The following is a 27,824-nucleotide window of genomic DNA, read 5'->3' as shown; positions in this document are numbered from 1 at the left end:
TCGTGGTCAATTTGCAGTCTACAATTTATTTGTAATTATGTTCCTGTCCCCTGACCATCCGCTCATGAAGAAATCAGCCCACATGTGAATCTGGTTGATGATCCCTGCTCTACACTTCAGCTTCATTTAGCCTACATGTGTTTCTGTGTTCAGAGCTACGTGTGGAGGTAGAGACGGGCATGCACCCTCTCCCCCGGGACAGCAGCTCCTCCTCGGGTTATTCCAGCTCTTCCTCCAGCCCCATTACCCCTCTGTCTCTGTCTCGGGAAGGGGCCTTCGACAGGGCCAAGGAGCCACACAGACGTGAGTCCCCATCCCTCTTTCAGCAGTCATTAATTATATACCCTGCTTTTAAATTAGCATAACATTTTATCTATGATAACAGTTTGTTCTGTCTCCCATCCAGGTATGGGGTCAGGACTAGACCTCGGAGAGAAGGACAGGACATGTGTTCCCCTGAACCCCACCGTTACAACAGGTCCTAGTCGGCCCACTGCTCAGGTTCTTCCCGTGCAGAATGATCCTACTCCCTGCCCCTCCCACATTGGCCTTCCTCCACCCTCCTTGCCCCTACTGTCACCAAGACGCATGCTGGGCTCCCCCCGTAAGTCCCGGCCCCCTCCCCTTTGCCCTAATGAGCGGGCCAAACCCCTGGGTTCAGGCGTAGCTGTTGGGGTGCGGCTTGAGAGCCTGTTCCCTGGCCTGAGTGTGGACAGTGTGGGGTTCCCTCCCCTCCACCAGGATTCTGCTGGGCCCCGGGGGCCCTCTGGGGTCACCATGCTGCGCTCCCTTCCAGGCATGATGGTGGAGACCAGCACCGCCCTCACCACCACCTCTAACACCCTGCACCACGTCTCACACCCCCCTCTACACCTACAGGTGTCCCCCTCCTTACCCCGTGCTGGACACTACCCTTACCCGTCTTCCTCCGCCTCCTCTTCCTCATTATCTCCCTCCTTTAAGTCAGCCTTCCCATCTGTGAGTGGCATTTCCATGGGAACCGCGAGCAGCGTTCCCATAGCAGCGGTGCCAGGCAACACCTATTGTGTCAACAGTAGCGCTGCTGTCCTGCCAAGCTCCAGTCCCACTTCCACAGAGAACAGTGGCTACACCATCGCCTCAGGCTCCACCCCAAGCCCATCTGTGTGCGTGTGCAGCTCCTGTGGTTGCAGTGGGAACTGTGGTTCCTACGGGGCCCTCCCGGCCAGCTACGCAGGGTACTTCCAGCACCCCTTCTCAGGGACGTCAGTGTTCACCCTGGGTCCCCTGCTTCACCTCAGTCCCCTGCTGGCTGGGAGCAGTACTGCCTTCCCCTACCCCCTGGTGGCACCGCCCCTCTACAACAGCAGCATGTCTCACAGCCATGACACACAGGGGCAGCAGGGGCTGGTCCTGCCCCCCATGCAGGGATTTCTGGGTGCCGGGGCCAACATGTACCAGCCTCATGGAGTGGTGGGGAACGGAGGGCACAAGAAGCCAGAGAGCCTGTCCTGCTACAACTGTGGGGTCATCGGCCATCGGGCACAGGAATGCAAGCAGCCACCCATGGACGCTGCTCAGCAAGGTATAAAGTAGAAACCGTACAGCTACTGCAAGAAATATTGTAATTCTATGATTAAAAATATGTACAGTACCAGTCAAAAGCTTGGACACACCTACTCATTCAAGCCTTTTTCTTAACTTTTACTATTTTCTACATTGTAGAATAATAGTGAAGACATCAAAACTATGAAATAACACATATGGAATCGTGTAGTAACCAAGAAAGTGTTTAAATATTGTTTTTTTAAAGATATATTTGAGATTCTTCAAAGTAGCAACCCTTTGCCTTGATGGCAGCTTTGCACACTCTTGGCCTTCTCTCAACCAGCTTCATGTGGAATGCTTTTCCGACAGTCTTGATGGAGTTCCACATATGCCGGGCACTTGTTGGCTGCTTTTCCTTCGCTCTGCGGTACAACTCATCCCAAACCATCTCAATTGGGTTTAGGTTGGTTGATTGTGGAGGCCAGGTCATCTGATGCAGCACTCCATCACTCTCTTTCTTGGTCAAATAGCCCTTACACAGCCCTGAGGTGTGTTTTGGGTCACCAGATGGGATGGCGTATTGCTGCAGAATGCTGTGGTAGTCATGCTGGTTAAGTGTGCCTTGAATTCTAAATGAATCACTGACAGTGTCACCAGCAAAGCACCCCCACACCATCACACCTCCTCCATTCTTCACGGTGGGAACCACATGCAGAGATCATCCGTTCACCTACTCTGCGTCTAACAAAGACACGGTGGTTAGAACCAAAAATCTCAAATTTGGACTCATAACATATTTCCACCGGTCTAATGTCCATTGCTTGTGTTTCTTGGCCCAAGCAAGTCTCTTCTTATTGCTGTCATTTAGTAGTGGTTTCTTTGTAGCAATTCGACCATGAATAACTTGATTCACACAGTCTCCTCTGAACAGTTGATGTTGAGATGTGTCTGTTTCTTGAACCCTGTGTAACATTTATTTGGACTGCAATCTGAGGCTGGTAACTCTAATGAACGTATCCTCTGCAGCAGAGGTAATTCTCGGTCTTCCTTTCCTGTGGCTGTCCTCATGAGAGCCAGTTTCACCATAGCGCTTGATGGTTTTTGCGACTGCACTTGAAGAAACTTTCAAAGTTCTTGAAATTTCCGGATTGACTGACCTTCATTTCTTAAAGTAATGATGGACTGTCGCTTCTCTTTGCTTATTTGAGCTGTTCATGCCATAATATGGACTTGGTCTTTTACCAAACAGGACTGTCTTCTGTATACCACCCCTACCTTGTCACAACACAACTGATTGGGTCAAACGCATTAAGAAGGAAAGAAATTCCACAAATTAACTTTTAACAAGGCACACCTGTTAATTGAAATGAATTCCAGTTGACTATCTCATAAAGCTGGTTGAGAGAATGCCAGAGCTGTCATCAAGGTGTGTTCGAACGTTTTACTGGTACTGTATATTTTTTATATCCACAGAAACCTCTTAGGGAACTTGACATATTGACCGTAATTGGTATTTTGTTTTTCAGGCACATTTCGGCTGAAGTATGCTCCTAAATCAGACAGCCAGGACTCAGGGGACTAAGAAAAACTCCTGTGATCTCACACCTGGGCACATCAGCACCTTATGTTCCTCAGATTGGAGGAGCTCCTTTCATAACGTGACTCTTTGAACACCAGTCACAGTTTTGATGGTAGGCTGGTGAATGGTGGCCACTCAACTCAACTTAGATTCTTGCTTGAGACCATGAAGAAAGTGAAATTATAGAGTCAATTTGGAGGGTGCTATTTTTTATTTTTTTAAATATATTTTTTTACCTTTATTTAACTAGGCAAGTCAGTTAAGAACCAATTCTTGTTTTCTATGACGGCCTAGGAATAGTGGGTTAACTGCCTTGTTCAGGGGCAGAACAACAGATTTGTATTAGTTCCAGTCCATCTATAACAGATGATTTTGGTCAAAGGAAAAAATAAAAATATGACAAAACTCCTCACGCTACTCAGGTCACACCTCAGTGTCACTCAGTTCTGTAGCCAGACCCAACCCTTTCAAAACAAGTCATGTACTGTTCTAAGACAAGATGGCCTTTTAAATTGCTCTGGAGAAGAAAGTTGGATGTATATCTGAGAGGATGATGAAGTGTGAATGTAAAGACATAAGATGACTGCCAAATAATGCACATTGACTGACTGTCTGCCAAATCCTCCTCCTCTGGAACAAAGCATGTCTCTGAGGAAACAAGGAAGTACTTCTGTCATTTCCCTTTGTGTTGCCAGACATCACAGGGGAAGAGGAAGTGAAACAAACAAGTGCTTTATGCAACAAATCATTCACTGTGGGTACTTAGCCCTGTACAGTGCAGGTATTAATGATGAAAAGAAACAGATGGTGCCAGCATTACTAAGATGTGCCATTGATTTTGTTTTGTGCCGAACTGCCTGGAAATGATTCCAAACTTGTTTAATAATTTAGAAGTTTAGAAGTTGGAGCAGTCTAATTGTTATAATCACCACCCAAAATGGGTGGTGGTGAAATGTAAGAGGATCCTTTTTGAGAAAGATTAGATATTGAATGTGTCAGTGAATGTCTCCTTAAGTTGCCACCATGGTGTGGCATGTGAAGCACTTTTATGAGACTGGCTGGTCCCAGGCCATTGGATGTGAGTGTGACATGAGGACAGTGGTCTTCAAGGATGGACAAGTTATTATAGGTTTGTTGTGTTGCACTGGAGTGTCTTCAGTCATAAGGGACATTTCTTTGATAATGATCATATGTACCAATAAACACTTGCACCTATTGCTTCCAATAGATAGTCAAGACTTTGACTAAATCAGGATCCACTTGGAGTTCCATTCTGGTGGATGTGGTATTTGTAGGTAAGGATCAGGAAGTGGTCACTGAAGATCAAGGAATTGTAGGACAATCCAGGATTGTATCTTGACTATCTGTACAGTATTGCATGTCAGGGACTGTTGTCAAAAATGTTTTGACCACATCCATGCTGTTTATGGTCTAGGTCTCATGGGAGTAAGAGAGTTTACAGTAGGCACATTATGGCTGCAGAGCAAACATGATTCTCTGGTGGATCATTTGTTTTTACACTGTTCTGTAACATTGTGTTTAGTTAATACACCCAGGTTCATGCTGCAAACATTTTGTGTAAACCAATTAGATTTATAATCATGTCTTTATATCATTAAAATGAAATAGTGAAATTATTGACCATAGGAAATCACGTTTGTGCACAAAGCTGTGCATCCTAGATGCCTTAGCAACCCTGCATGGTACAATCATTTACTAAAGAAAATGTATGGCCATAATAAAATGATACTGTATTTTTGCTTCTGGAACGGTTTCAGCTTACTTGGTTCCAATGAGATTCTTGTCAAACATATAATGACATCTAATTAGCTGGTATTATTTGACTGTAACGTAGCAGTTTTCTTAGTCAATAGCTATGCATGTTTGATTTAAAAGGTGTTTTAAAACATTTGGTATTATTGTGAAGCAGATTTGAACTTGAAGGTCAGATCCTGTTTTATTTTTGTATATACTTGTTTTATATACTGCATGAAAAACATATTTTGTTTTCTGATTTCATAATTTCATTGGCAACACCGTGTCTAATACCAGCATAGGCGTTCTAGATGGGGAACACACCACAGAAACGTTTACATTTTTTTTTTATTCATAAAATATGAACATAAATACAAGAAAAGGTTGTAATACTGCTGTAAATATGAAGAATGAGTGGCAAACACAGGAGAATGCAGAGGAACATTGGGTTGATAACTGTACCATTCCTCTGTTATTAAACCCTCAATCAAACTGATCATAGAATCATTCTTATTCATTATGCACAAGTATAGCATATGGACATTTGTACAGCGAAGCAAAATCACATTGAATGAAAACAAAATAAAGATGGAACTGCCAAAAATGCTGACATAAAAAGGCATCTAACATTTTAAACAGTTGAGGACAGCAAAAGGGAAGAGGACACAAGTCAGCACACATTATAAAGGCGTAAATAACCCTCTATTAAACAAATTGAATATTCTAAAAGTGTGATGCCACCCAGAGATGAACTCTGTCCGGAGCCCTAGGGCAGGTCTAGGTGGGGGAGAGATGGACAGACCCAGCCCATGATGCCCGCCCAGTCCTAACTGGCCACCAACCCCACATCAGTGACCCTTTCAACACACGTGCAATTCCATCATCATGTCCTATCATAGTGATCAAGGTCAGTTTATTATTCCTTTCATTTGTCCAATATCTGTACACACACAGAGGCAAATCTCTTATTACAATCATCAAAGCAGATTTTCGGTAGCATAGCATTTAAAAAAAAACTTTTTTTTTTTTAAACAAGAGTCCCTCACATCTCTTCTATGTGGAGACATTTACGACAAAGGCAGGGAAATAAAAACATATTTGAAAAAGGACCTTCGTTTTCATTAAGGAGAGAATTGTACTTATCGCTGAACCCATAACCATTATAAAGACAGGGGGAGGTGAATGCTAAACTGAACACACATTAACATGTAAGCCTTAAAAACTATAGTTTGCCTAGAATTGGCCAAAGTAAAGACTAAAAAGGAAATAGAAACAGTAATTTTGTCACAGCGGTTAAGACTATTGGCCTAAGTCACCCATCACAGGAGACTTTACCACATGATGACACATGTTGTGGCAGTAATGTCCCATGTCAGTCAAACTGGATTCAACTAAACTGTTACAAAATTCCTCAGCAGCTGTTGTGATTGAAGCTTCATCCAAAAGACTGAGCTCATTCAAGTTTAGCAAACCCAACCAGTGGAAAAGAAAAGATGGGGTTTGCTGTATCTGAACTCAACCGTGATGGACTCAAGCAGGGATTTAACATGTAACATGTTTGAAACTTGTGCGAGCGAACTCAAGCTGAACTGGCAATCATCTCTGCTATACTAATCCATCCTATACAACAAAACCCAAACAAACTATTTAATCCCTTTCCCTAAACACATGGCTGAATGTATGGGTAAGGGGCAGAGTATGAGAAGGTGCAGGATAGGGCTTTTAATAACTATAAGGGGCCCTTTAGCGCATGGGAGAAGAGGTCGGCTGGTTCCTATGGTCTTGGCTAAGGTTGTAAAGCAAGCATGGGTTGGAGGGAAGACAGGGGGATAGGTCTGTATTTAGGAACGAAGGATCAGGTGGGGGGGGGGTGGTAGATAGTATCAATGTCCCGAGTGCTGGCGTGGTGGTTGGAGGCTGTTACTGGGGGGCCATGGTTCCGAAGGTCTCCTGCGAGGCGTACACCATGTAGAGGAAGCCATCGTCATCCTTCTCGCGCTCGTATACCTCAGCGATGGCTGCCGACACGGACACCATGCTGTGGCCGTTCACCAGCAGGAAAAAGGCCTGGTTGGAGTTCAGCTGGAGGCGCCTCCTGGTGGGACAAAGATACATGGACAAAGAGTTCAGCACATCAGATCCACACATTGGTAGAAGTACATTTGCTGTAGTGAGTGCCTGATAAATGTATGTATGTAAGTAAATACAGAGAAGGTCGAAGATAACGTAACATCATGAAAGAGCACCTGATGATTTTGATCAGTTCACTCATGTTGACATGGTCAGGAACCAGGAACTTGGTTTTATCCAGGATGGGCAGCTGCTTCTCTCCCTTGTATCTCTCAATGATGACCTTAAAGGAAGCAGAGGAAACATCTTGTTATAGAGCTCACTGTCCCCACAGCACACCATGCAAGAAGGAGTCACATTACCAAGACCATAGAAATAGAATGGGCTCCAGAACCTCTAACCCTGGCGATTTGACTGGTAAACTCAGGTGTACACCCGCGATGGATGCCTGGTATTGTAATGTATTTTTTGTAATGTCAGTTGAGTCAACAAATCACAGAACATATTGATGGATACACTTCCTGCTTTCATTTCCAGCTTTGCTCATCGCAATGGCTGCCATCATTGACTTGAATGGGGACGCCCGTTCCATTTATTATATTTCTATGACCAAGACACAGCTAGTGTCAATCAGAGGGGGAGGGGCATTACTCAGGATTTTGGGGCCCCTGGACAGACAATGGTAAGGATCAGGAAGTGGTCATGTACTGTAACTGAGGCCCTTTCAGTCAGTCAGTCAGTCAGAGTGTGTGTGTGTGTGTGGAGGAGAGCAGATGGAAGGTTAGAGAGATATTCAATCTGATATGTGGTCTGTTTGGGTCCTGACACATGGCTAACACGGAGACGGTTCCATACCCTTCTACCTATTCTTCATGAGAATATCTGTTAGGAAGGATAACTTCTGTTGAGGAAAGCATTGGATGGGTCTGTATTTAGGAATACTCTCTATCCCAATTTATAAACTGGGTGGTCCGAGCTCTGAATCCTGATTGGCTGACAGCCGTGGTATATCAGACCATATACCACGACAAAACATGTATTTTTACTGCTCTAATTAAGTTGGTAACCAGTTTATAATAGCAATAAGGCACCTCTGGGGTTTGTGGTAATAGCTGTATCTGGGCACTCCGCGTTGCGTCGTACATAAGAACAGCCCTTAGCCGTGGTATATTGGCCATACACCACATCCCCTCATGCCTTATCGCTTAAGTATATTATATCTTTGCATGGTTGTGGTGGTAATAGATCTGATACTAACCGGAATCTTGTTGGGGTGCTGCTCTCGGATCAGTCGTACATCATCTACTCTCTGCTCTGTGGACACAAGGAAGAAAGAACAGGTGAGATGACAAAATAACTATCAGACTATATCTGTTCTATATCCCATCTGCCTTTCACACAGGTAACTCAAAGGAAAAATATATATTGCCCATTTATCTCAAACCCCCTATGGTTATAGACAATACAATTAGCGCAGCAAACCAGGTAATGAATCAACTCCGACCATAAATGAAACAGCAAGTGAACATAATATTTTCTAAACTAGTCCCATCCTGCTGAACTTTGCAACTCGGTGGCCATTTGCAACAAGGCCAAAACAACGGTTTCCATGGCACCAGATAAGGCATTGGGCCCCTTTGTTTACACACAAACCCTGGGTCAGTTTTGACTGATGGACAGAAGACACACCACCACAAGTGCCTGGAAGGATGGACCTCTTGATCCCAATTGCTCCACTAAAATGTTCATATTTAGGCAATTCTATCCAGAAATACACAAGAGATTTTTACAGGAATAATAATTCACTTTGCTCTTAAGTAAATACAATAGACTTAAAGAGACAGTTCAGACAAATTGTTTTCTCAAATGAGTCTTTTATAGTTGAATATTGTATATAAATTCATTCATATGATTATATAAAGGCTGAGGGCTTAAAAACAGCCTTTACTATATCTAGACCTACACTGAGTGTACAAACAATAGGAACACCTTCATAATATTGAGTTGGACCCCCTATTGCCCTCAGAACAGCCTCAATTCTTCAGGGCATGGACTCTACAAGGTGTTGAAAATGCTCCACAGGGATGCTTGTCCATTGTTGACTCCAATGCTTCCCACAGTTGTGTCAAGTTAGCTGGATGTCCTTTGGGTGGTGGACCATTCTTGATACACACTGTTGAGAGTGAAAAACCCAGCAGCGTTGCAGTTCTTGACACACTCAAAACGGTTCGCCTGGCACCTACTACCATACCCTGTTCAAAGGCACTGAAATATTTTGTCTTGCCCATTCACCCTCTGAATGGCACACATACACAATCCATGTCTCAAGGCTTAAAACTCTTTCTTTAACCCATCTCCTCCCTTTCATCTACACTGATTGAAGTGGATTTTACCAGTTAAATGTAATTAAATGTCATCTACGTAATCCCCAAAAGTTATTATTTATCATGAGAGGGCCATAATGCTGCATACTCAAAGAAAGGTTAAAATCTCACCTTTCTGGCAAAAATTGTTATAAATTGCTGAGATGTAGTCACTTTTGAGGACACAAGCTCAACTACACTTTTTTTTTTTTTTTACATTAGGAAATTACATATTTTATGATGTATTCCATATTCAACAAAACTGTATGAATAAGGAAGGTGAAATCTTATAGTTAGTCGTTTCATAATTTGATTATGCTATATTTAGAAAGTATATAAGTCATTTCCACTGTTAAATACATATTTATATGTTTAGTGTTAGAGAAAATGTACATATTTTCTAAAGGTCTCTCTTGATCAAAACGTCTGCCAGCATCGCTGGGAACGTCTCAGTTCTAGCTTGGCTTCCTGAACTCGTTAGGAACTCGCCTCATATTAATCTTCTGTGTCTAGGACAAACAATGCTATAAATCGATCATTGAATGTGCTACTGGGCTGGGCGGTATACCGTATTTTACTATATACCGGAATTTATGCACGGACCGGTTTGGGTTTTTACTTTACCTTCTATAACGGTATTTTAAATGTTTGGTTTGTTAAATGTGATATGCCGTATGTAATATCCATTTTTATAGTTTACTCAGCTACTTGAGTCATCCCTCTCTCCATGCCGCTTTCCACAGACCTAGTCCCACCCCGTCACTCAAGGGGTGCATTTGTTGTTGCTTGACCAAGAGATACTTTCGTTCAGTCTGCATGGTCAATGCAGCACATGCAACGATGTTGTTTACACTTTGATCTTAATGTAAATCCACACGCGTTCTAGAATTACAATATGAGTTTGTGTTTCTTACATCTGCAAACAGCTAGTTTATTTTCTTAGCAAGTTAAACTAAACCGTGTTAGACACTAATGCTAATCGCTAGGCAGCTGGCTAGCTAACAAAAGTACGGAGTCACGGAGCAAACGTAGCTAGCTAATGCAGCCTGAGACCAGTACTGGTGGAGGCTTAAATCCGCATGTTGTTTGTGCAACCGTATCTTCTAAATCAAAGAGGAATAGGAGAAGCATGAATATGTTGGCTATATGAATAAAGATGTAATGTAACCAAAGATTATAGGGTCCCCAAGGAAACACTGAACATCAATTTGGTTCCTACCCTGTCACAATAACTCGTCCATGGCATTTTCATTCGTCGTCATGTCAAACATTGTATTCAAAGAACCTACTATTATTTATATTCAAACTATAGAATTACAATAAACATTCTATTTACATGATTCCAAAAGTTCACCCAGGTGTTTTGATCTAAATCGCAATTCCAACATTTGGTTAAAAATAAGGCCTAGTATTTTTGCCATATCGTGGCAGTTTGGAAATTATCTCAAATGAGTGCAGGAAATTCAGAAATAGGTTGAAGTTGAATTGAGCAGTATAAAACAATCAGAATGGAAAAATAATTTAGAATATATATGTATTGCCACCCTAGGGTCACGCACTACTCAAAGCAAGTGTAGAATTTTTATTAATCAAAAACATAAAATATCGTCAAATAGTCATTCCGTAAAAAAAAATGAAAAATACCATATGATACATTTTGGCCATATCGCCCAGCTACCATGGTGAAACCACTCCCTATAGCTGCGCTACAATGTAACGATTGCAGGCATGTGAATTGTCAGTGGTTGTGAGGTAAGAGTTGATGGACGGTCGTAAGAGCAAATGAGATATTAAAAATCAAATCAAATTTTATTTGTCACATATACATGGTTAGCAGATGTTAATGCGAGTGTAGCGAAATGCTTGTGCTTCTAGTTCCGACAATGCAGTAATAACCAACAAGTAATCTAGCTAACAATTCCAAAACTACTACCTTATACACACACAAGTGTAAGGGGATAAAGAATATGTACATGAAGATATATGAATGAGTGATGGTACAAAGCGGCATAGGCAAGATACAGTAGATGGTACTGAGTACAGTATATACATATGAGATGAGTATGTAAACAAAGTGGCATAGTTAAAGCGGCTAGTGATACATGTATTACATAAAGATGCAGTAGATGATATAGAGTACAGTATATACGTATACATATGAGATGAATAATGTAGGGTATGTAAACATTATATTAGGTAGCATTGTTTAAAGTGGCTAGTGATATATTTTACATAATTTCCCATCAATTCCCATTATTAAAGTGGCTGGAGTTGAGTCAGTGTGTTGGCAGCAGCCACTCAATGTTAGTGGTGGCTGTTTAACAGTCTGATGGCCTTGAGATAGAAGCTGTTTTTCAGTCTCCCGGTCCCAGCTTTGATGCACCTGTACTGACCTCGCCTTCTGGATGATAGCGGGGTGAACAGGCAGTGGCTCGGGTGGTTGTTGTCCTTGATTATCTTTATGGCCTTCCTGTGACATCGGGTGGTGTAGGTGTCCTAGAGGGCAGGTAGTTTGCCCCCGGTGATGCGTTGTGCAGACCTCACTACCCTCTGGAGAGCCTTACGGTTGTGGGCGGAGCAGTTGCCGTATCAGGCGGTGATACAGCCCGACAGGATGCTCTCGATTGTGTATCTGTAGAAGTTTGTGAGTGCTTTTGGTGACAAGCCGAATTTCTTCAGCCTCCTGAGGTTGAAGAGGCGCTGCTGCGCCTTCTTCACGATGCTGTCTGTGTGGGTGGACCAATTCAGTTTGTCTGTGATGTGTACGCCGAGGAACTTAAAACTTACTACCCTCTCCACTACTGTTCCATCGATGTGGATAGGGGGGTGTTCCCTCTGCTGTTTCCTGAAGTCCACAATCATCTCCTTAGTTTTGTTGACGTTGAGTGAGGTTATTTTCCTGACACCACACTCCGAGGGCCCTCACCTCCTCCCTGTAGGCCGTCTCGTCGTTGTTGGTAATCAAGCCTACCACTGTTGTGTCGTCCGCAACTTGATGATTGAGTAGGAGGCGTGCGTGGCCACACAGTCGTGGGTGAACAGGGAGTACAGGAGAGGGCTCAGAACACACCCTTGTGGGGCCCCAGTGTTGAGGATCAGCGGGGTGGAGATGTTGTTGCCTACCCTCACCACCTGGGGGCGGCCCGTCAGGAAGTCCAGTACCCAGTTGCACAGGGCGGGGTCGAGACCCAGGGTCTCGAGCTTGATGATGAGTTTGGAGGGCACTATGGTGTTAAATGCTGAGCTGTAGTCGATGAACAGCATTCTCACATAGGTATTCCTCTTGTCCAGATGGGTTAGGGCAGTGTGCAGTGTGGTTGAGATTGCATCGTCTGTGGACCTATTTGGGCGGTAAGCAAATTGGAGTGGGGTGTCAGGTAGGGTGGAGGTGATATGGTCCTTGACTAGTCTCTCAAAGCACTTCATGATGACGGAAGTGGTAGTCGTTTAGCTCAGTTACCTTAGCTTTCTTGGGAACAGGAACAATAGTGGCCCTCTTGAAGCATGTGGGAACAACAGACTGGGATAGGGATTGATTGAATATGTCCGTAAACACACCAGCCAGCTGGTCTGCGCATGCTCTGAGGGCACGGCTGGGGATGCCGTCTGGGCCTGCGAGGGTTGACATGTTTAAATGTTTTCCTCACGTCGGCTGCAGTGAAGGAGAGTCTGCATGTTTTAGTTGCGGGCCGTGTCAGTGGCACTGTATTGTCCTCAAAGCGGGCAAAAAAGTTATTTAGTCTGCCTAGGAGCAAGACATCCTGGTCCGTGACGGGGCTGGTTTTCTTTTTGTAATCCGTGATTGACTGTAGACCCTGCCACATACCTCGTGTCTGAGCCATTGAATTGAGATTCTACTTTGTCTCTATACTGACGCTTAGCTTGTTTGATTGCCTTGCGGAGGGAATAGTTACACTGTTTGTATTTGGTCATGTTTCCGGTCACCTTGCCCTGATTAAAAGCAGTGGTTCGGGCTTTCAGTTTCACGCGAATGCTGCCATCAATCCACGGTTTCTGGTTTGGGAATGTTTTAATCGTTGCTATGGGAACGACATCTTCAACTCACGTTCTAATGAACTCGCTCACCGAATCAGCGTATTCGTCAATGTTGTTGTCTGCCGCAATACGAAACATATCCCAGTCCACGTGATGGAAGCAGTCTTGGAGTGTGGAATCAGATTGGTCGGACCAGCGTTGAACAGACCTCAGCGCGGGAGCTTCTTGTTTTAGTTTCTGTCTGTAGGCAGGGATCAACAAAATGGAGTCGTGGTCAGCTTTTCCGAAAGGAGAGCGGGGCAGGGCCTTATATGCGTCGCGGAAGTTAGAATAGCAATGATCCAAGGTTTTTCCAGCCCTGGTTGCGCAATCGATATGCTGATAAAATTTAGGGAGTCTTGTTTTCAGATTAGCCTTGTTAAAATCCCCAGCTACAATGAATGCAGCCTCCGGATAAATGGATTCCAGTTGGTAAAGAGTCAAATAAAGTTTGTTCAGAGCCATCGATGTGTCTGCTTGGGGGGGGGGGAATATATACAGCTGTGATTATAATCAAAGAGAATTCCCTTGGTAGATAATGCGGTCGACATTTGATTGTGAGGAATTCTAAATCAGGTGAACAGAAGGACTTGAGTTCCTGTATGTTGTTATGATCACACCACGTCATGTTAACCATGAAGCATACGCCCCCGCCCCTCTTCTTACCAGAAAGATGTTTGTTTCTCTCTGCGCGATGCGTGGAGAAACCAGCTGGCTGCACCGACTCCGATAGCGTCTCTCCAGTGAGCCATGTTTCCGTGAAGCAAAGAACGTTACAGTCTCTGATGTCCCTCTGGAATGCTACCCTTGCTCGGATTTCATCAACCTTGTTGTCAAGAGACTGGACATTGGCGAGAAGAATACTAGGGAGTTGTGCACGATGTGCCCGTCTCCGGAGTCTGACCAGAAGACCGCTCCGTTTCCCCCTTTTACAAAGTCGTTTTTTTGGGTCGCCGGCTGGGATCCATTCAGTTGTCCTAGGTGAAAGGCAGAACACAGGATCCGCTTCGCGAAAGTCATATTCTTAGTTGTACTGATGGTGAGATGACGCTGCTCTTATGTTCAGTAGTTCTTCTCGACTGTATGTAATGAAACCTAAGATGACCTGGGGTACCAATGTAAGAAATAACACGTAAAAAAACAAAAAACTGCATAGTTTCCTATGAACGCGAAGCGAGGCGGCCATCTCTGTCGGCGCCGGAAGTCTCAATGAAGGACATCCCAGATTCAAGTGGTTTCAGATTTCACATTCCACTTCACACAGGCACAGAAGAAATGCTACGGTGTCTGTGGGAACCATGGCTTTCGCTCAATGCGAGCCATTGTGATCTACGGTGTACACAGATCGATTTATAAGCGAAAATGTCGGTCGGTACCAGTACCAGAACCATGCACATCTAAGAGGTTTTAAAAAGTGACATCTCTTAGGGATCAAAGATTGGGGATCAAACCTACGTATTTTTTTTCCCCCGCATTGTTTGAAACTCATTTTGTACATAATGTTGCTGCTTCCGTCTATTACCAAAAAGAGCTTCTGGATATCAGAACAGTGATCACCCACCTCGAAATGTACAAAGATTTTTCTTTAATGAGTCAGACGCGAAGGATATACTGCTTTGTCGAGACAAGGCCCAAATCCCTGTCATCCGCGTGTAGAAAAGACGGAGAAAAAATGGGAGAAGGGCAGGGTGCCTTGTAAAAATTTGCCGGCGAGTAGGTAAACCACCACCACCCTCCGTATTATTGGCCAACGTGCAACCACTTTAAAAAAACTGGCCAATCTACGATTAAGACTATCCTACCAACGGGATTTAAAAAACTGTAATATCTTATGTTTCACCAAGACATGGTTAAATGACGACAAAGATAATATAGAGCTGGCTGGCTTCTTCTTTCATCGGCAGGACAGATCAGCGACAGTGGGGGGAACAAGTACTTGACACACTGCCGATTTTGCAGGTTTTCCTACTTACAAAGCATGTAGAGGTCTGTAATTTTTTATCATAGGTACACTTCAACTGTGAGACAGAATGTAAAACAAAAATCCAGAAAATCACATTGTATGATTTTTAAGTAATTAATTTAGCATTTTATTGCATGACATAAGTATTTGATACATCAGAAAAGCAGAACTTAATTTTTGGTACAGAAAGCTTTGTTTGCAATTACAGAGATCATACGTTTCCTGTAGTTCTTGACCAGGTTTGCACACACTGCAGCAGGGATTTTGGCCCACTCCTCCATACAGACCTTCTCCAGATCCTTCAGGTTTCAGGGCTGTCGCTGGGCAATACGGACTTTCAGCTCCCTCCAAAGATGTTCTATTGGGTTCAGGTCTGGAGACTGGCTAGGCCACTCCAGGACCTTGAGATGCTTCTTACGGAGCCACTCCTTAGTTGTCCTGGCTGTGTGTTTCGGGTCGTTGTCATGCTGGAAGACCCAGCCACGACCCATCTTCAATGCTCTTATTGAGGGAAGGAGGTTGTTGGCCAAGATCTCGCGATACATGGCCCCATCCATCCTCCCCTCAATACGGTGCAGTCGTCCTGTCCCCTTTGCAGAAAAGCATCCCCAAAGAATGATGTTTCCACCTCCATGCTTCACGGTTGGGATGGTGTTCTTGGGGTTGTATTCATCCTTCTTCTTCCTCCAAACACGGCGAGTGGAGTTTAGACCAAAAAGCTCTATTTTTGTCTCATCAGACCACATGACATTCTCCCATTCCTCCTCTGGATCATCCAGATGGTCATTGGCAAACTTCAGACGGGCCTGGACATGCGCTGGCTTGAGCAGGATGACCTTGCGTGCGCTGCAGGATTTTAATCCATGACGGCATAGTGTGTTACTAATGGTTTTCTTTGAGACTGTGGTCACAGCTCTCTTCTGTTCATTGACCAGGTCCTGCCGTGTAGTTCTGGGCTGATCCCTCGCCTTCCTCGTGATCATTGATGCCCCATGAGGTGAGATCTTGCATGGAGCCCCAGACCGAGGGTGATTGACCATCATCTTGAACTCCTTCCATTTTCGAATAATTGCGCCAACAGTTGTTGCCTTCTCACCAAGCTGCTATTGTCCTGTAGCCGATCCCGGCTTGTACAGGTCTACAATTTTATCCCTGATGTCCTTTACACAGCTCTCTGGTCTTGGCCATTGTGGAGAGGTTGGAGTCTGTTTGATTGAGTGTGCGGACAGGTGTCTTTTATACAGGTAACGAGTTCAAACAGGTGCAGTTAATACAGGTAATGAGTGGAGAACAGGAGGGATTCTTAACCTGTTGCGACGACCAAACCCGGATCCGGGATTCTATTTATAGACCTAAGCTCATTACCATAACGCAACGTTAACTATTCATGAAAATCGCAAATGAAATGAAATAAATATGCTAGCTCTCAAGCTTAGCCTTTTGTTAACAACCCTGTCATCTCAGATTTTCAAAATATGCTTTTCAACCATAGGAAAACAATCATTTGTGTAACAGTAGCTAGCTAGCGTAGCATTTAGCGTTAGCATTAGCGTTAGCATTAGCGTTAGCATTTAGCAGGCAACTATCACAAAAACAAGTAAAGCCTTCAAATAAAATAACTTACCTTTGAAGAACTTCTGATGTTTTCAATGAGGAGACTCTCAGTTAGATAGCAGATGCTCCGTTTTTCCGAAAAGATTCTTTGTGTATTAGAAATAGCTCCGTTTTGTACATCACATTTGGCTACCAAAAAAAAAAAAAAAAAAAAAAAAAAAACGAAAATTCAGCCCTCAAAACGCGAACTTTTTTCCAAATTAACTCCATAATATCGACTGAAACATGGCAAACGTGGTTTAGAATCAATCCTCAAGGTGTTTTTCCACATATCTCTTCAATGATATATCCTTCGTGGAAGCCTGGTTTCTCCTTGCTCTCAAATGGAAAAATAATTGCACCTGGCTTTACGCTCCAATTTCGACGCAGGGACACCAGGCGGACACTTGGAAAATGTAGTCTCTTATGGTCAATCTTCCAATGATATGCCTACAAATACGTCACAATGCTGCTAACACTTTGGGGGAACGACAGAAAGTGTAGGCTCATTCCTTGCGCAATCACAGCCATATAAGGAGACAATGGAAAACAGAGCTTCAGAAATTCTGCTCATTTCCTGGTTGCTGCATCATCTTGGTTTCGCCTGTAGAATGAGTTCTGGGGCACTTACAGATTCTGAAACTTCAGAGTGTTTTCTTTCAAATATGCATAGTCGAGCATCTTTTCGTGACAAAATATCGCGCTTAAAACGGGAACGTTTTTTATCCAAAAATGAAATAGCGCCCCTAGAGATCAAAGAGTTTAAAGAAAAACTAACAGGTCTGTGAGAGCCGGAATTCTTACTGGTTGGTAGGTGATCAAATACTTATGTCATGCAATAAAATGAACATTAACCTGTTAGAGCTCTAGGGGCGCTATTTCATTTTTGGATAAAAAACGTTCCCGTTTTAAGAGCGATATTTTGTCACGAAAAGATGCTCGACTATGCATATTCTTGATATTCTTTTTGGAAAGAAAACACTCTGAAGTTTCAGAATCTGCAAAGATTTTGTCTGTAAGTGCCCCAGAACTCATTCTACAGGCGAAACCAAGATGATGCATCACCCAGGAATTAGCAGAATTTCTGAAGCTCTGTTTTCCATTCTCTCCTTATATGGCTGTGATTGCGCAACGAATGAGCCTACACTTTCTGTCGTTCGCCCAAGGTTTTAGCAGCATTGTGACGTATTTGTAGGCATATCATTGGAAGATTGACCATAAGAGACTACATTTTCCAAGTGTCCGCCTGGTGTCCTGCGTCGAATTCGGTGCGCAATTGCCAGCTGCTTCCACTTTACCATTTGATTCAGGGGAGAAAGCATGTGTCCAAGAACGATGTATCAATGAAGAGATATGTGAAAAACACCTTGATGATTGATTCTAAACAACGTTTGCCATGTTTTCAGTCGATATTATGGAGTTAATTTGGAAAAAAGTTTGCGTTTTGAGGACTGAATTTATGGATTTTTTTTGGTAGCCAAATGTGATGTATAAAACGGAGCTATTTCTAATACACAAGGAATCTTTTTGGAAAAACTGAGCATCTGCTATCTAACTGAGAGTATCCTCATTGAAAACATCAGAAGTTCTTCAAAGGTAAATGATTTTATTTGAAGGCTTTTATGTTTTTGTTAATGTTGCGTGCTGGATGCTAACGCTAATGCTAACGCTAAATGCTAACGCGAAATGCTAACTCTAGCTAGCTACTTTTACACAAATTATTGTTTTCCTATGGTTGAGATGCATATTTTGAAAATCTGAGATGACAGTGTTGTTTACAAAAGGCTAAGCTTGAGAGATGGCATATTTATTTCATTTCATTTGCGATTTTCATAAATAGTTAACGTTGTGTTATGCTAATGAGCTTGCTGATAGATTTACACAATCCTGGATACAGGGGTTTTTTCATAGCTAAACGTGACGCAGAAAACGGAGCGATTTGTCCTAAACAAATAATCTTTCAGGAAAAACTGAACATTTGCTATCTGAGAGTCTCCTCATTGAAAACATCAGAAGTTCTTCAAAGGTAAATTATTTTTTTGAATGCTTTTCTGTTTTTTTGTGTAAATGTTGCCAGCTGAATGCTAATGCTAAATGCTACGTTAGCCATCAATACTGTTACACAAATGCTTGTTTTGCAATGGTTGAGAAGCATATTTTGAAAATCTGAGATGACAGTGTTGTTAACAAAAGGCTAAGCTTGAGAGCTAGCATATTTATTTCATTTCATTTGCGATTTTCATGAATAGTTAACGTTGCGTTATGGTAATGAGCTTGAGTCTGTATTCACGAACCCGGATCCGGGATGGGGAGATCAGAAAGGTTAATTACTTAAAAATCATACAATGTGATTTTCTGGATTTTTGTTTTAGATTCCGTCTCTCACAGTTGAAGTGTACCTATGATAAATTACATATCTCTACATGCTATGTAGGTAGGAAAACCTGCAAAATCGGCAGTGTATCAAATACTTGTACTCCCCACTGTATGTCTACTAAGACGAGGGGCGGGAGTGTGTGTCTATTTGTCAATAACTGCTGGTGTGCAATGTCTAATATTAAAGAAGTCTCGAGGTATTGCTCGCCTGAGGTAGAATATCACATGATATGCTGTAGACCACACTATCTATATTACTCATAACAGTCTATTTACCACCACAAACTGATGCTGGCGCCTAAGACCGCACTCAACGAACTTAAATCCGTTTTAACCTCATTTCTACCAGCATGTCACATGTGCAACCAGAAGGAGAAAAAAAAAAAACTCTAGACCACCTTGACACCACACACAGTGACCGTACATACATATCCCAACCAGAAGCCATGGAATACAGGCAACATCCGCACCGAGCTAAAGGCTAGAGCTGCCGCTTTCAACGAGGGGGACACTAATCCGGATGCTTGTAAGAAATCCCGCCATTCCCTCAGACAAACCAAACAGGCAAAGTGTCAATACAGGACTAATTTTGAATCCTACCACACTGGATCTGGCAGGGCTTGAAAAAACTGACTACAAAGGGAAACCCAGCCGCGAGCTGCCCAGTGACACGAGCCTACCAGACGAGCTAAATGTCTTTTATGCTCACTTCGAGGCAAGCAACACTGAAGCATGCGAGAGCACCAGCTGTTCTGGACGACTGTGTGATCACGCTCTCCGTAGCCAATGTGAGCAAGACCTTTAAACAGGTCAACATTCAAAGCTGCGGGGCCAGACGGATACCACGACATGTATTCAAAGCATGCGCGAACCTAGCAAGTATCTTCACTGACATTTTCAAACTCTCCGTGATTGAGTCTGTAATACCTACATGTTTCAAACAAAGTTAACCTGCCTAAATTATTACCGCCCCATAGCACTCACGTCAGTAGCCATGAAGTGCTTTGAAAGGCTGGTCATGGCTCACATCAACACCATCATGCCGGAAACCCTAGACCCACCACAATTCGCATACCGCCCCAACAGATCCACAGATGACACAATCTCAAATCGAACTCCACACTGCTCTTTCCCACCTGGATAAAAGAAACACCTATGTGAGAATGCTGTTCCCTGACTACAGCTCAGCATTCAACACCAGTGCCCACAAAGCTCATCACTAAGCTAAGGACCCTCGGACTAAACACCTCACTCTGCAACTGGATCCTGGACTTCCTGACGGGCTGCCCCCAGGTGGTAAGGGAGGCAACAACACATCTGCCACGCTGATTCTCAACACTGGGGCCACTCAGGAGTGTATGCTTAGTCCCCTCCTGTACTCCCAAGACTGCTTGGCCAAGCACGACTCCAACACCATAATTAAGTTTGCTGACGACACAACGGTGGTAGGCCTGATCACCGACAACGATAAGACAGACTATAGGGAGGTGGTCAGAGAACTGGCAGTGTAGTGCCAAGACAACAACCTCTCCCTCAATGTGAACATGACAAAGGAGCTGATCGTGGACTATGGGAAAAGGAGGGCCAGACAGGCCCCCATTAATATTGATGGGATGAAGTGGAGCGGGTTGAGAGTTAAGTTCCTTGGTGTCCACATCGCCAAAGAACTATCCTGGTCCAAACTCACCAAGACAGTTGTGAAGAGGGCACGACAACACCTTTCCCCCTCAGGAGAGTGAAAAGATTTTACATGGGTCCCCAGATCCTCAGAAAGTTCTACAGCTACACAATCGAGAGCATCCTGACCAGTTGCATCACCGCCTGGTATGGCAACTGCTCGGTGTCTGACCGTAAGGCGCTACAGAGGGTAGTGCGTATGGCCCAGTACATCACTGGGGCCAAGCTTCCTGATATCCAGGACACAGGAAGGCCCCAAAACAATTGTCAGACTCCAGTCACCCAAGTCATAGACTGTTCTCTCTGCTACCGCACGGCAAGCGTCACCGGGGAGCCATGTCTTGGAACAAAAGGCTGCTTAATAGTTTCTATCCACAAGCCACTAGACTGCTGAATAATTAATCAAATGGCCACTCGGACTATTTACATTGACACCCCCCTCCCTTTGTTTTTACACTGCTGCTACTCACCATTTATTTTCTATGCATAGTCACTTTACAAATGACCTCGACTAACCTGTATCCCCGCACATTTGACTCGGTACCGGTCTCGCTATTGTTATGTAATTTTCTTGTGTTACATTTTTTTTACTTGAGTTTATTTATAAAATACTTTCTTAAATCCATTTCTTGAACTGCATTGTTAGATAAGGGCTTGTAAGTAATAATTTCATGGTAAGGTCTACCTACACCTGCTGTATTCGGCACATGTGACAAATACAATTTGATTAAAATACTGTCAAAAGTACTGGCAGACTGATTTGTAATAGACTGCCATAGCCGCAATTAATAAAGTAAACATTGGCCGTTGATTACATCACCTTTTTCACCACATGGGGTACCGCCCATGTTCTCAGATAACACATGAACTAGAGTGATGCTGTGAAGTCAGCACGTTCCTAGTGTGGAGGACAACCTCCCTAAAATGTGGGTTTGAGCGATGTAAGTAAAGAAAACTGACCCAGAAGTGTTTTTCTGTTGTAGAGCTGTGCATAGTTGTTTAAGGTTCCAGTTACAAAAACACGAAATTATGGCTGATAGTACAGCTAAAACAGATATTGTGCACTTCTCGCCCAGCCTGTTCTCAGATCAGACATAACATAGTTACTGTGAATCCAGGACACACACAAATTAGTATGATATATTTGGTATGGTTAGGCTGCGATTTAGGTAATATTCTGAATGGAGTTATTTTTAACTGTAGGATGTGAAAGCGCATGCAGCCTCAATTAGCCTAGCTAGATAACGCTAGCTAGCTTAACTAGCTTCTCCCGGTTTGATGCAGTCAAGACAGGTACTACTTAATCATTTTTGATAAATAACCTAGCTATGGCAGCTATTAGTCTACTATAGCTGTGAGTAGGCCCCACTTGCTAGAGCGGCACCTCTCTGCCTTGTCTCGCGCATTATCAGCTCTGCTTAATATAGTAGCTTTAAAAAGGTACTTTTCTGTTGCTTTCCTCACTCAGATTGGACCGGGTCTGGATCCAATCAGGTCCATACGGAATGAGTCTAGTTGTCCTCGGGTCCGTTTGGAACGGGTTTAAATAAATGAATCAGTAATAAGTTACGAATTCTAGCTAGGTGGCTAACGTTGGCTAGGTGGAGTTAATTAAAATAAAACTTTTTTTTTTAACAGTTTGTTAACTGCCTTGTTCAGGGGCAGAACAACAGATTTTTACCTTGTCAGCTCGGGGATTCGATCTAGCAACCTTTTGGTTACTTGCCCAACACTCTAACCACTAGGCTACCTGCCGCCCCACTAGGCTACCTGCTGACGTTGGCTAGCTGGCTAACGTCGGCTGGGTTAGCGTTAAGGAGTTAAGTTAAAGGGTTAGGGTTAGCTAAAAGGGTTAACTAAAAGGGTTAACTAGGCAAGCCAGTTAAGAACAAATTCTTATTTACAATGACAGCCTTCCCAGGCCAAACCCAGACTACGCTGAGCTAATTATGAACCGCCCTATTCCAATCACGGCTAGATGTGATGCAACATGGATTCAAACCGAAAGAGGCAGTGACACCTCTTGCACTGAGAGACAGTGTCTTAGACCACTGCGCCACTTGGGAGCCCAGTGGTTAGAGCATTGGGCCAGTAACCGAAAAGTTGCTAGATCGAATCCCAGAGCTGACAAGGTACAAATCTGTCATTCTGCCCACAAGTCAAAATACAAAACATAACATATCATACTGAATGCACCCCCCTCGGCAGGTACAAAAGTAACATTGCAGTAGTTCAGTTCTAGGTCTATTTAATTTCAACTAATTTGCTCTAGAAATGAAATTACAGGTAGAGGACACAAACTGTCGGAGTAAAAAACTAAAAGTGTTACTTTCGTCCAGGTACTCCCTACTGTGGCAACAACAAACAAAAAAGATTTCAAAATGGGGTCGCGGGCCAAAAAAGTTTGGGAATCTCTGAGTTAGGATAATTAGGTTAAGAAAGGGGTTAGGGTTCGCTGAAAAGCTCTCCTAACCTGCTACGAAAACTAACGTCCGGTCGTAGCTGTACTCCATCTAGTCACATCACAACCCTAAACAAGGAACCTCATCTCAGACGCAACACTGTATTGAACATAAAGGCCTATTGACAGAAAGCGAAATTAACACGACAATCCATATTTGGTTTGTTATCTAGGTCTACATGATATAATGTTACAGTTAGCCTACAGACATTTGTTTTTGGCCCCTTCCCCCAAGGCCCTCTTTTCACCTTCGCAATCCGTCCCATCCCATCCCCCAATTTTGCAGCGCACTTCCCTGCATTTCGAGAAGAGCAATAGGCCTATGTAGCCTACTTATTTATTTTTTAAAACATCTCTTTCCAAAACAAATTGAGCTCAACAGAATCCGATTATCGTTTCGCTGTCATTGACATACATTTTACAGAGACAGACATTGTAGGCTAAAGCCTACCAACTAAACACAACACCAATATTTGCTCAGTCTATTCGGATTGCATAACATGACCCACTGAGGATATAACCTTTTTTTATTAGCCTAGATACAGCCACCACACTTATTTATCACGAATTTGTCGCTTTGAAAAGCCAAGTGTAGGCCTATATTATATCGAATTAATTATCTTCCAAATTTGTACCTATACTGTTTGTTGCCTTTGGCGTCTGGTCGAAGTTGAACTGATGAACTATTCAGACACTAGGGGCAATTGGGAAACCATCTGTTTTCCACATAAAAGATGACATTACGAAATAAGGATCCATCAAATGTGAACAGTTACTAATTGAAATAACGACATAATCTATAAAATCAGATTCCAATGTTAAAATGTGTGGTGTTAGTACATACCAAATGTCCTCCTTTGTTTGAATGTCTTCTCTGAAGGCATATTTCACGCAGGTCAAACTGTTTCGTAAATGAGGCAAAAGATGCCTGTAAGAATGGTACATATATTTTCAACCGTAGATGATTTAAACTGTTGGGCGATCCAAGACCAATTTTTTGTAAGAATAACAAATTATTTTACTCCTTTGATGTCGTTCGACTCCTTCCTTGCTATCTGCTGCGGAGTCTACAGCAAAACAAACCAGTCAGCTGATACTTGACGTCATTGAAAGAGAGAGAGAGAGATTACCCTGGTTCAAGTCTGGAGTGAATAATCTGAAAACCTGGCTAACGAACAATTCGACTCAAATTTGGCCTACAGATACAATTAGATAAGGCTTACTAAACTAATGCGTTATTAGTTGTTAGGAACATGTAGGAGCCCTTATAATGTCTTATTGAAATATGTAAAATGTCTGTAATATGTTAAACATGTCCATGCACATTTTTCAAAAGACAGAAAATAGTTGTTATTTAGACAGGGCTGCTATGAAAGTAGTAAATAAGTAAATAAACTTCAGCAGTGAGTGAGTCACTACAATATTTTTTTGCTCACAGATAGACAAATCCATTGTCCAAAATAAACAAACCTGTTGTCTCAATCTCACACAACATAATTATTATTTGTTGTTTCAATAGAGTGAAAGCTTAAATGTGTTACACAGGGTTTAAAAAATAATTGTAGCATTGTAATTTAAAAAAGTGTCCATAATATATCTGCAGTAATTGTGGAATGTTTCACAGTATTACTTACCAGCCAATGTTCTGATTGCCCTGTGATATTCACCTATTGATTTCTCCCACGGGAGCACAGCATCTGTTGTCAAAATGGGAAGGCTGTTTTTACTTTGTGGCTGTTTTATCTAGTGGAAATCGGGTTAAGTGGCCAAAACAAAGCCCTGACTAGGTAAGGGAATCATTGTACCATCTAAATCACTGTGAAATATATTTTCAATAACAAAAAATATAGTTTTTACAGCTGTTTGAAGCTGGTGGAAAGTAAAAGGGAGACATGAGTTCCTATGATGGGGCTTAGCTGGTGGAGGGTTGTTGGTAACATTTGCTGTAACAAAGCAAGTAAGAGAACATGGATAAAGTAGACATAAATACATCCCAAGATGTATTCCCATAGGTTGAGAGAGAGGAAGGGGATAATTGCAAAAAGTTTGCCCATAGCTTAATCAGCAAGCATAGGGAATGTGCATTATTGTGCCGTGCTCATAGGCTATAAAATAATAGGTGAATGACATTCTGCACCTTGCTAATAGAAAAGAGGAGGAAAGACATGACACTATGTTGATGATGATAATGTTTGCAAACACATTTACGTATACATTATTGCTATGCCCATAGAATAGGAAGAAATGTGAATTATAAACTGGGTGGTTTGAGCCCTGAATGCTGATTGGCTGACAGCCGTGGTATATCAGACAATATACCACGGGTATGACAAAACATATATTTTTACTGCTCTAATTACGTTGGTAACCAGTTTATAATAGCAATAAGGCACCGTGGGGGTTTGTTACATATGGCCAATATACCATGAGACAACGCGTTGCGTTGAGCCGTTGTATATTGGACATATACCATATGACATTAAAGCAAGCTAGTCATTTAGATAAGCCAAACTAAGTTTGAGACAGAGACTACGGGTCCCACAGAGAGACAACCCTACTAGCCCGTACACACCTGAGGGAACTGGATAGTTGTAAACAATATTTTCAAACTTCCCAGGGGCCCTAGGAAGTCCCTAGGAGGTAGGGATTATTTCTGGACATAATCAAACTAATTTCCCCTCATGGATTTGTGTAGGATAAGCACTTCTGCCATTTTCTTACTGTCGTCTATTACTTTTAAATCCAGGAGGGGGAGTGAATGAGCCGTGACACATCGGGTTGAATGGTTGAAGACCAAACCACAGCATGAATGGCATTAGTGACATTAAGTTATTTGCTGTCAGAAAAGACAGGGATCTCTCTTTCCAGCCCTCATCTTCAAACCTTTAATTCAATTTGACCATATTTGTCTTGCACCACGTTCCACCGTCTTCACTCATTTTGAAGCGATCAGCTGTGGTTACAATGTGCCAAAAAAGAACATGCTGCACCCTGAAATTCAAGAGACTTGTGGTGCATTTCCACTGAGGATTTACTCCAGTGTTTTACCAAAAAGCCTCAGACCTTTGTGTTTCCACCTTCACACCCTGCTCCTGGGACTCATCGGGCCATGGCCTCAGTGAACATGCCCTGACTTGTGGCCAAGGCAAGGCCGCTGGGACTATTCTGGCTGGATTTACATATCAGCGGCTAACTGTGAACATGGGTTAACGGTAATTGCCATAATCTTGTTTGGACCCCTAGAGGAGTAGCTGCAGCTAATGGGGATGCTTAATAAATAGAAATACAAACACTGTGAAAAGTCACAAAGCAACTGTTTTGATTATGCAGAGGTTGTTGATTATGCTCTTTACAAGTCTTCACTATCAGCCCTAGCTATGGAAACACAATTAACCTAGTATAACACAAGAGTGTAGCCTATACACTAGAGTAACACTTTTGGTTCAGTCTCTTAGCAACGCTCAGCATCAATAAAGTTAGTCAGGAAGCAGTGTAGCTCATATCCACAGGCTCAGCTCGCCTCCACGCTCTTGTCCTCTTCTTTAGCCGTAGCAGGTTAACAAACATTGTGTAGCAGATGATGGAACCTAAAAAGCCTTTCTCTTCTTTTGTCCATCTTCTGTCCATCAGCTTTTGCACAAACATGGTCAGAAGGGGCAGCTCCCGTTTTTGAACGGCAGGTGGCGCTCTCTGATAACCTCTGCCAATCATCCTGCAGATTTAGACATTTTGTGTAGTTTGTGACAGATTCAGACATTTTAAAAGACTACAGTGTCTAAGATATTCACCGGAAAAAAAACAATTATACATTTTACCTTTAATTCACCCGATGAGGTTGATTGGCTATGCTACTGTTGAGAAAGATACTGTCACTCCCCTTCAATATTCACCATTAAGGGTTTCCCAAACTCGGTCCTGGGGCCTCCCAGGGGTGCACGTTTTGGTTTTTGCCCTAGCACTGCACAGCTGATTCAAATAATCAACTCATCATCAAGCTTTGATTATTTGAATCAGCTATGTAGTGCTAGGGCAAAAACCAAAACGTGCACCCCTGGGAGGCCCCAGGACCAAGTTTGGGAAACAATTATGGGGAATATTGCAGGGAAGGGGTGAGACAGAGGTAATGACTAGGCCTACCTACTGTTGATTACTAGGAGCAGAATCTTTTCATTTGACCTTTTTTACTCTGTAAAGTTGATTGAGAAAACATTTATAATTATGACCTGGGGAGTATTGAAGGGGAGTGACAGTATTTTTCTCAAAAGTAGCCTAGGTTGTACTAGGCCTAGTACCTACTTTTGATCACTGCAGACCGCAGCCTGATCTGAGATTAAAATCAAAATAAGTATCAATAAATAATTTATATAAAATAGTAAATTCTTAAAATAATAACATGACACCTACTAATCATGTTACTTCTCAAGA

The 27,824-nt window shown here is 42.8% G+C and overlaps 2 protein-coding genes across 3 annotated transcripts in view; one reads left to right on the top strand and one right to left on the bottom strand.

Moving 5' to 3' along the window:
• LOC110511130 (zinc finger CCHC domain-containing protein 14) overlaps window positions 1-5,357 on the top strand; it is a 40,427-nt gene extending 35,070 nt beyond the window's left edge. For both annotated transcript variants that reach the window (XM_036972413.2, XM_090211862.1), the window contains 3 exons: window positions 154-303; window positions 407-1,564; window positions 3,054-5,357. In XM_036972413.2, coding sequence (XP_036828308.2) covers window positions 154-303; window positions 407-1,564; window positions 3,054-3,109 — 1,364 coding nt within the window. In that variant the 3' untranslated portion in view covers window positions 3,110-5,357. The remainder of the gene's footprint in view (window positions 1-153; window positions 304-406; window positions 1,565-3,053) is intronic.
• Window positions 5,192-24,557, bottom strand: LOC110511247 (microtubule-associated protein 1 light chain 3 beta). Its single transcript, XM_021592266.3, has 4 exons — window positions 24,244-24,557; window positions 8,190-8,245; window positions 7,108-7,214; window positions 5,192-6,956 (listed from the first exon to the last, which is right to left on the bottom strand). Exons 1-4 carry the CDS (start codon window positions 24,281-24,283, stop codon window positions 6,782-6,784), a joined length of 378 nt encoding a protein of 125 aa, XP_021447941.1. The 5' UTR covers window positions 24,284-24,557; the 3' UTR covers window positions 5,192-6,781.
• Window positions 24,558-27,824: the final 3,267 nt, after the last annotated feature.

This window comes from Oncorhynchus mykiss, chromosome 1 (genome assembly GCF_057628025.1).
Source record: "Oncorhynchus mykiss isolate SJ-2025 chromosome 1, ASM5762802v1, whole genome shotgun sequence".
Classification (NCBI taxonomy): domain Eukaryota; kingdom Metazoa; phylum Chordata; class Actinopteri; order Salmoniformes; family Salmonidae; genus Oncorhynchus; species Oncorhynchus mykiss.
The sequence above is the reverse complement of the archived record's forward strand: the minus strand, read 5'-3'. Positions and strand labels throughout refer to the sequence as shown.

Coding starts and splice junctions, on each gene's coding strand:
- LOC110511247 (XM_021592266.3), bottom strand. CDS start 24,283: ATGCCTTCAGAGAAGACATTCAAACAAAGGAGGACATTTG. Junction 8,246..24,243: donor CAAACAAAGGAGGACATTTG/GTATGTACTAAC, acceptor TTGTGTCCACAG/AGCAGAGAGTAGATGATGTA. Junction 6,957..7,107: donor GAACTGATCAAAATCATCAG/GTGCTCTTTCAT, acceptor TTGTCCCACCAG/GAGGCGCCTCCAGCTGAACT.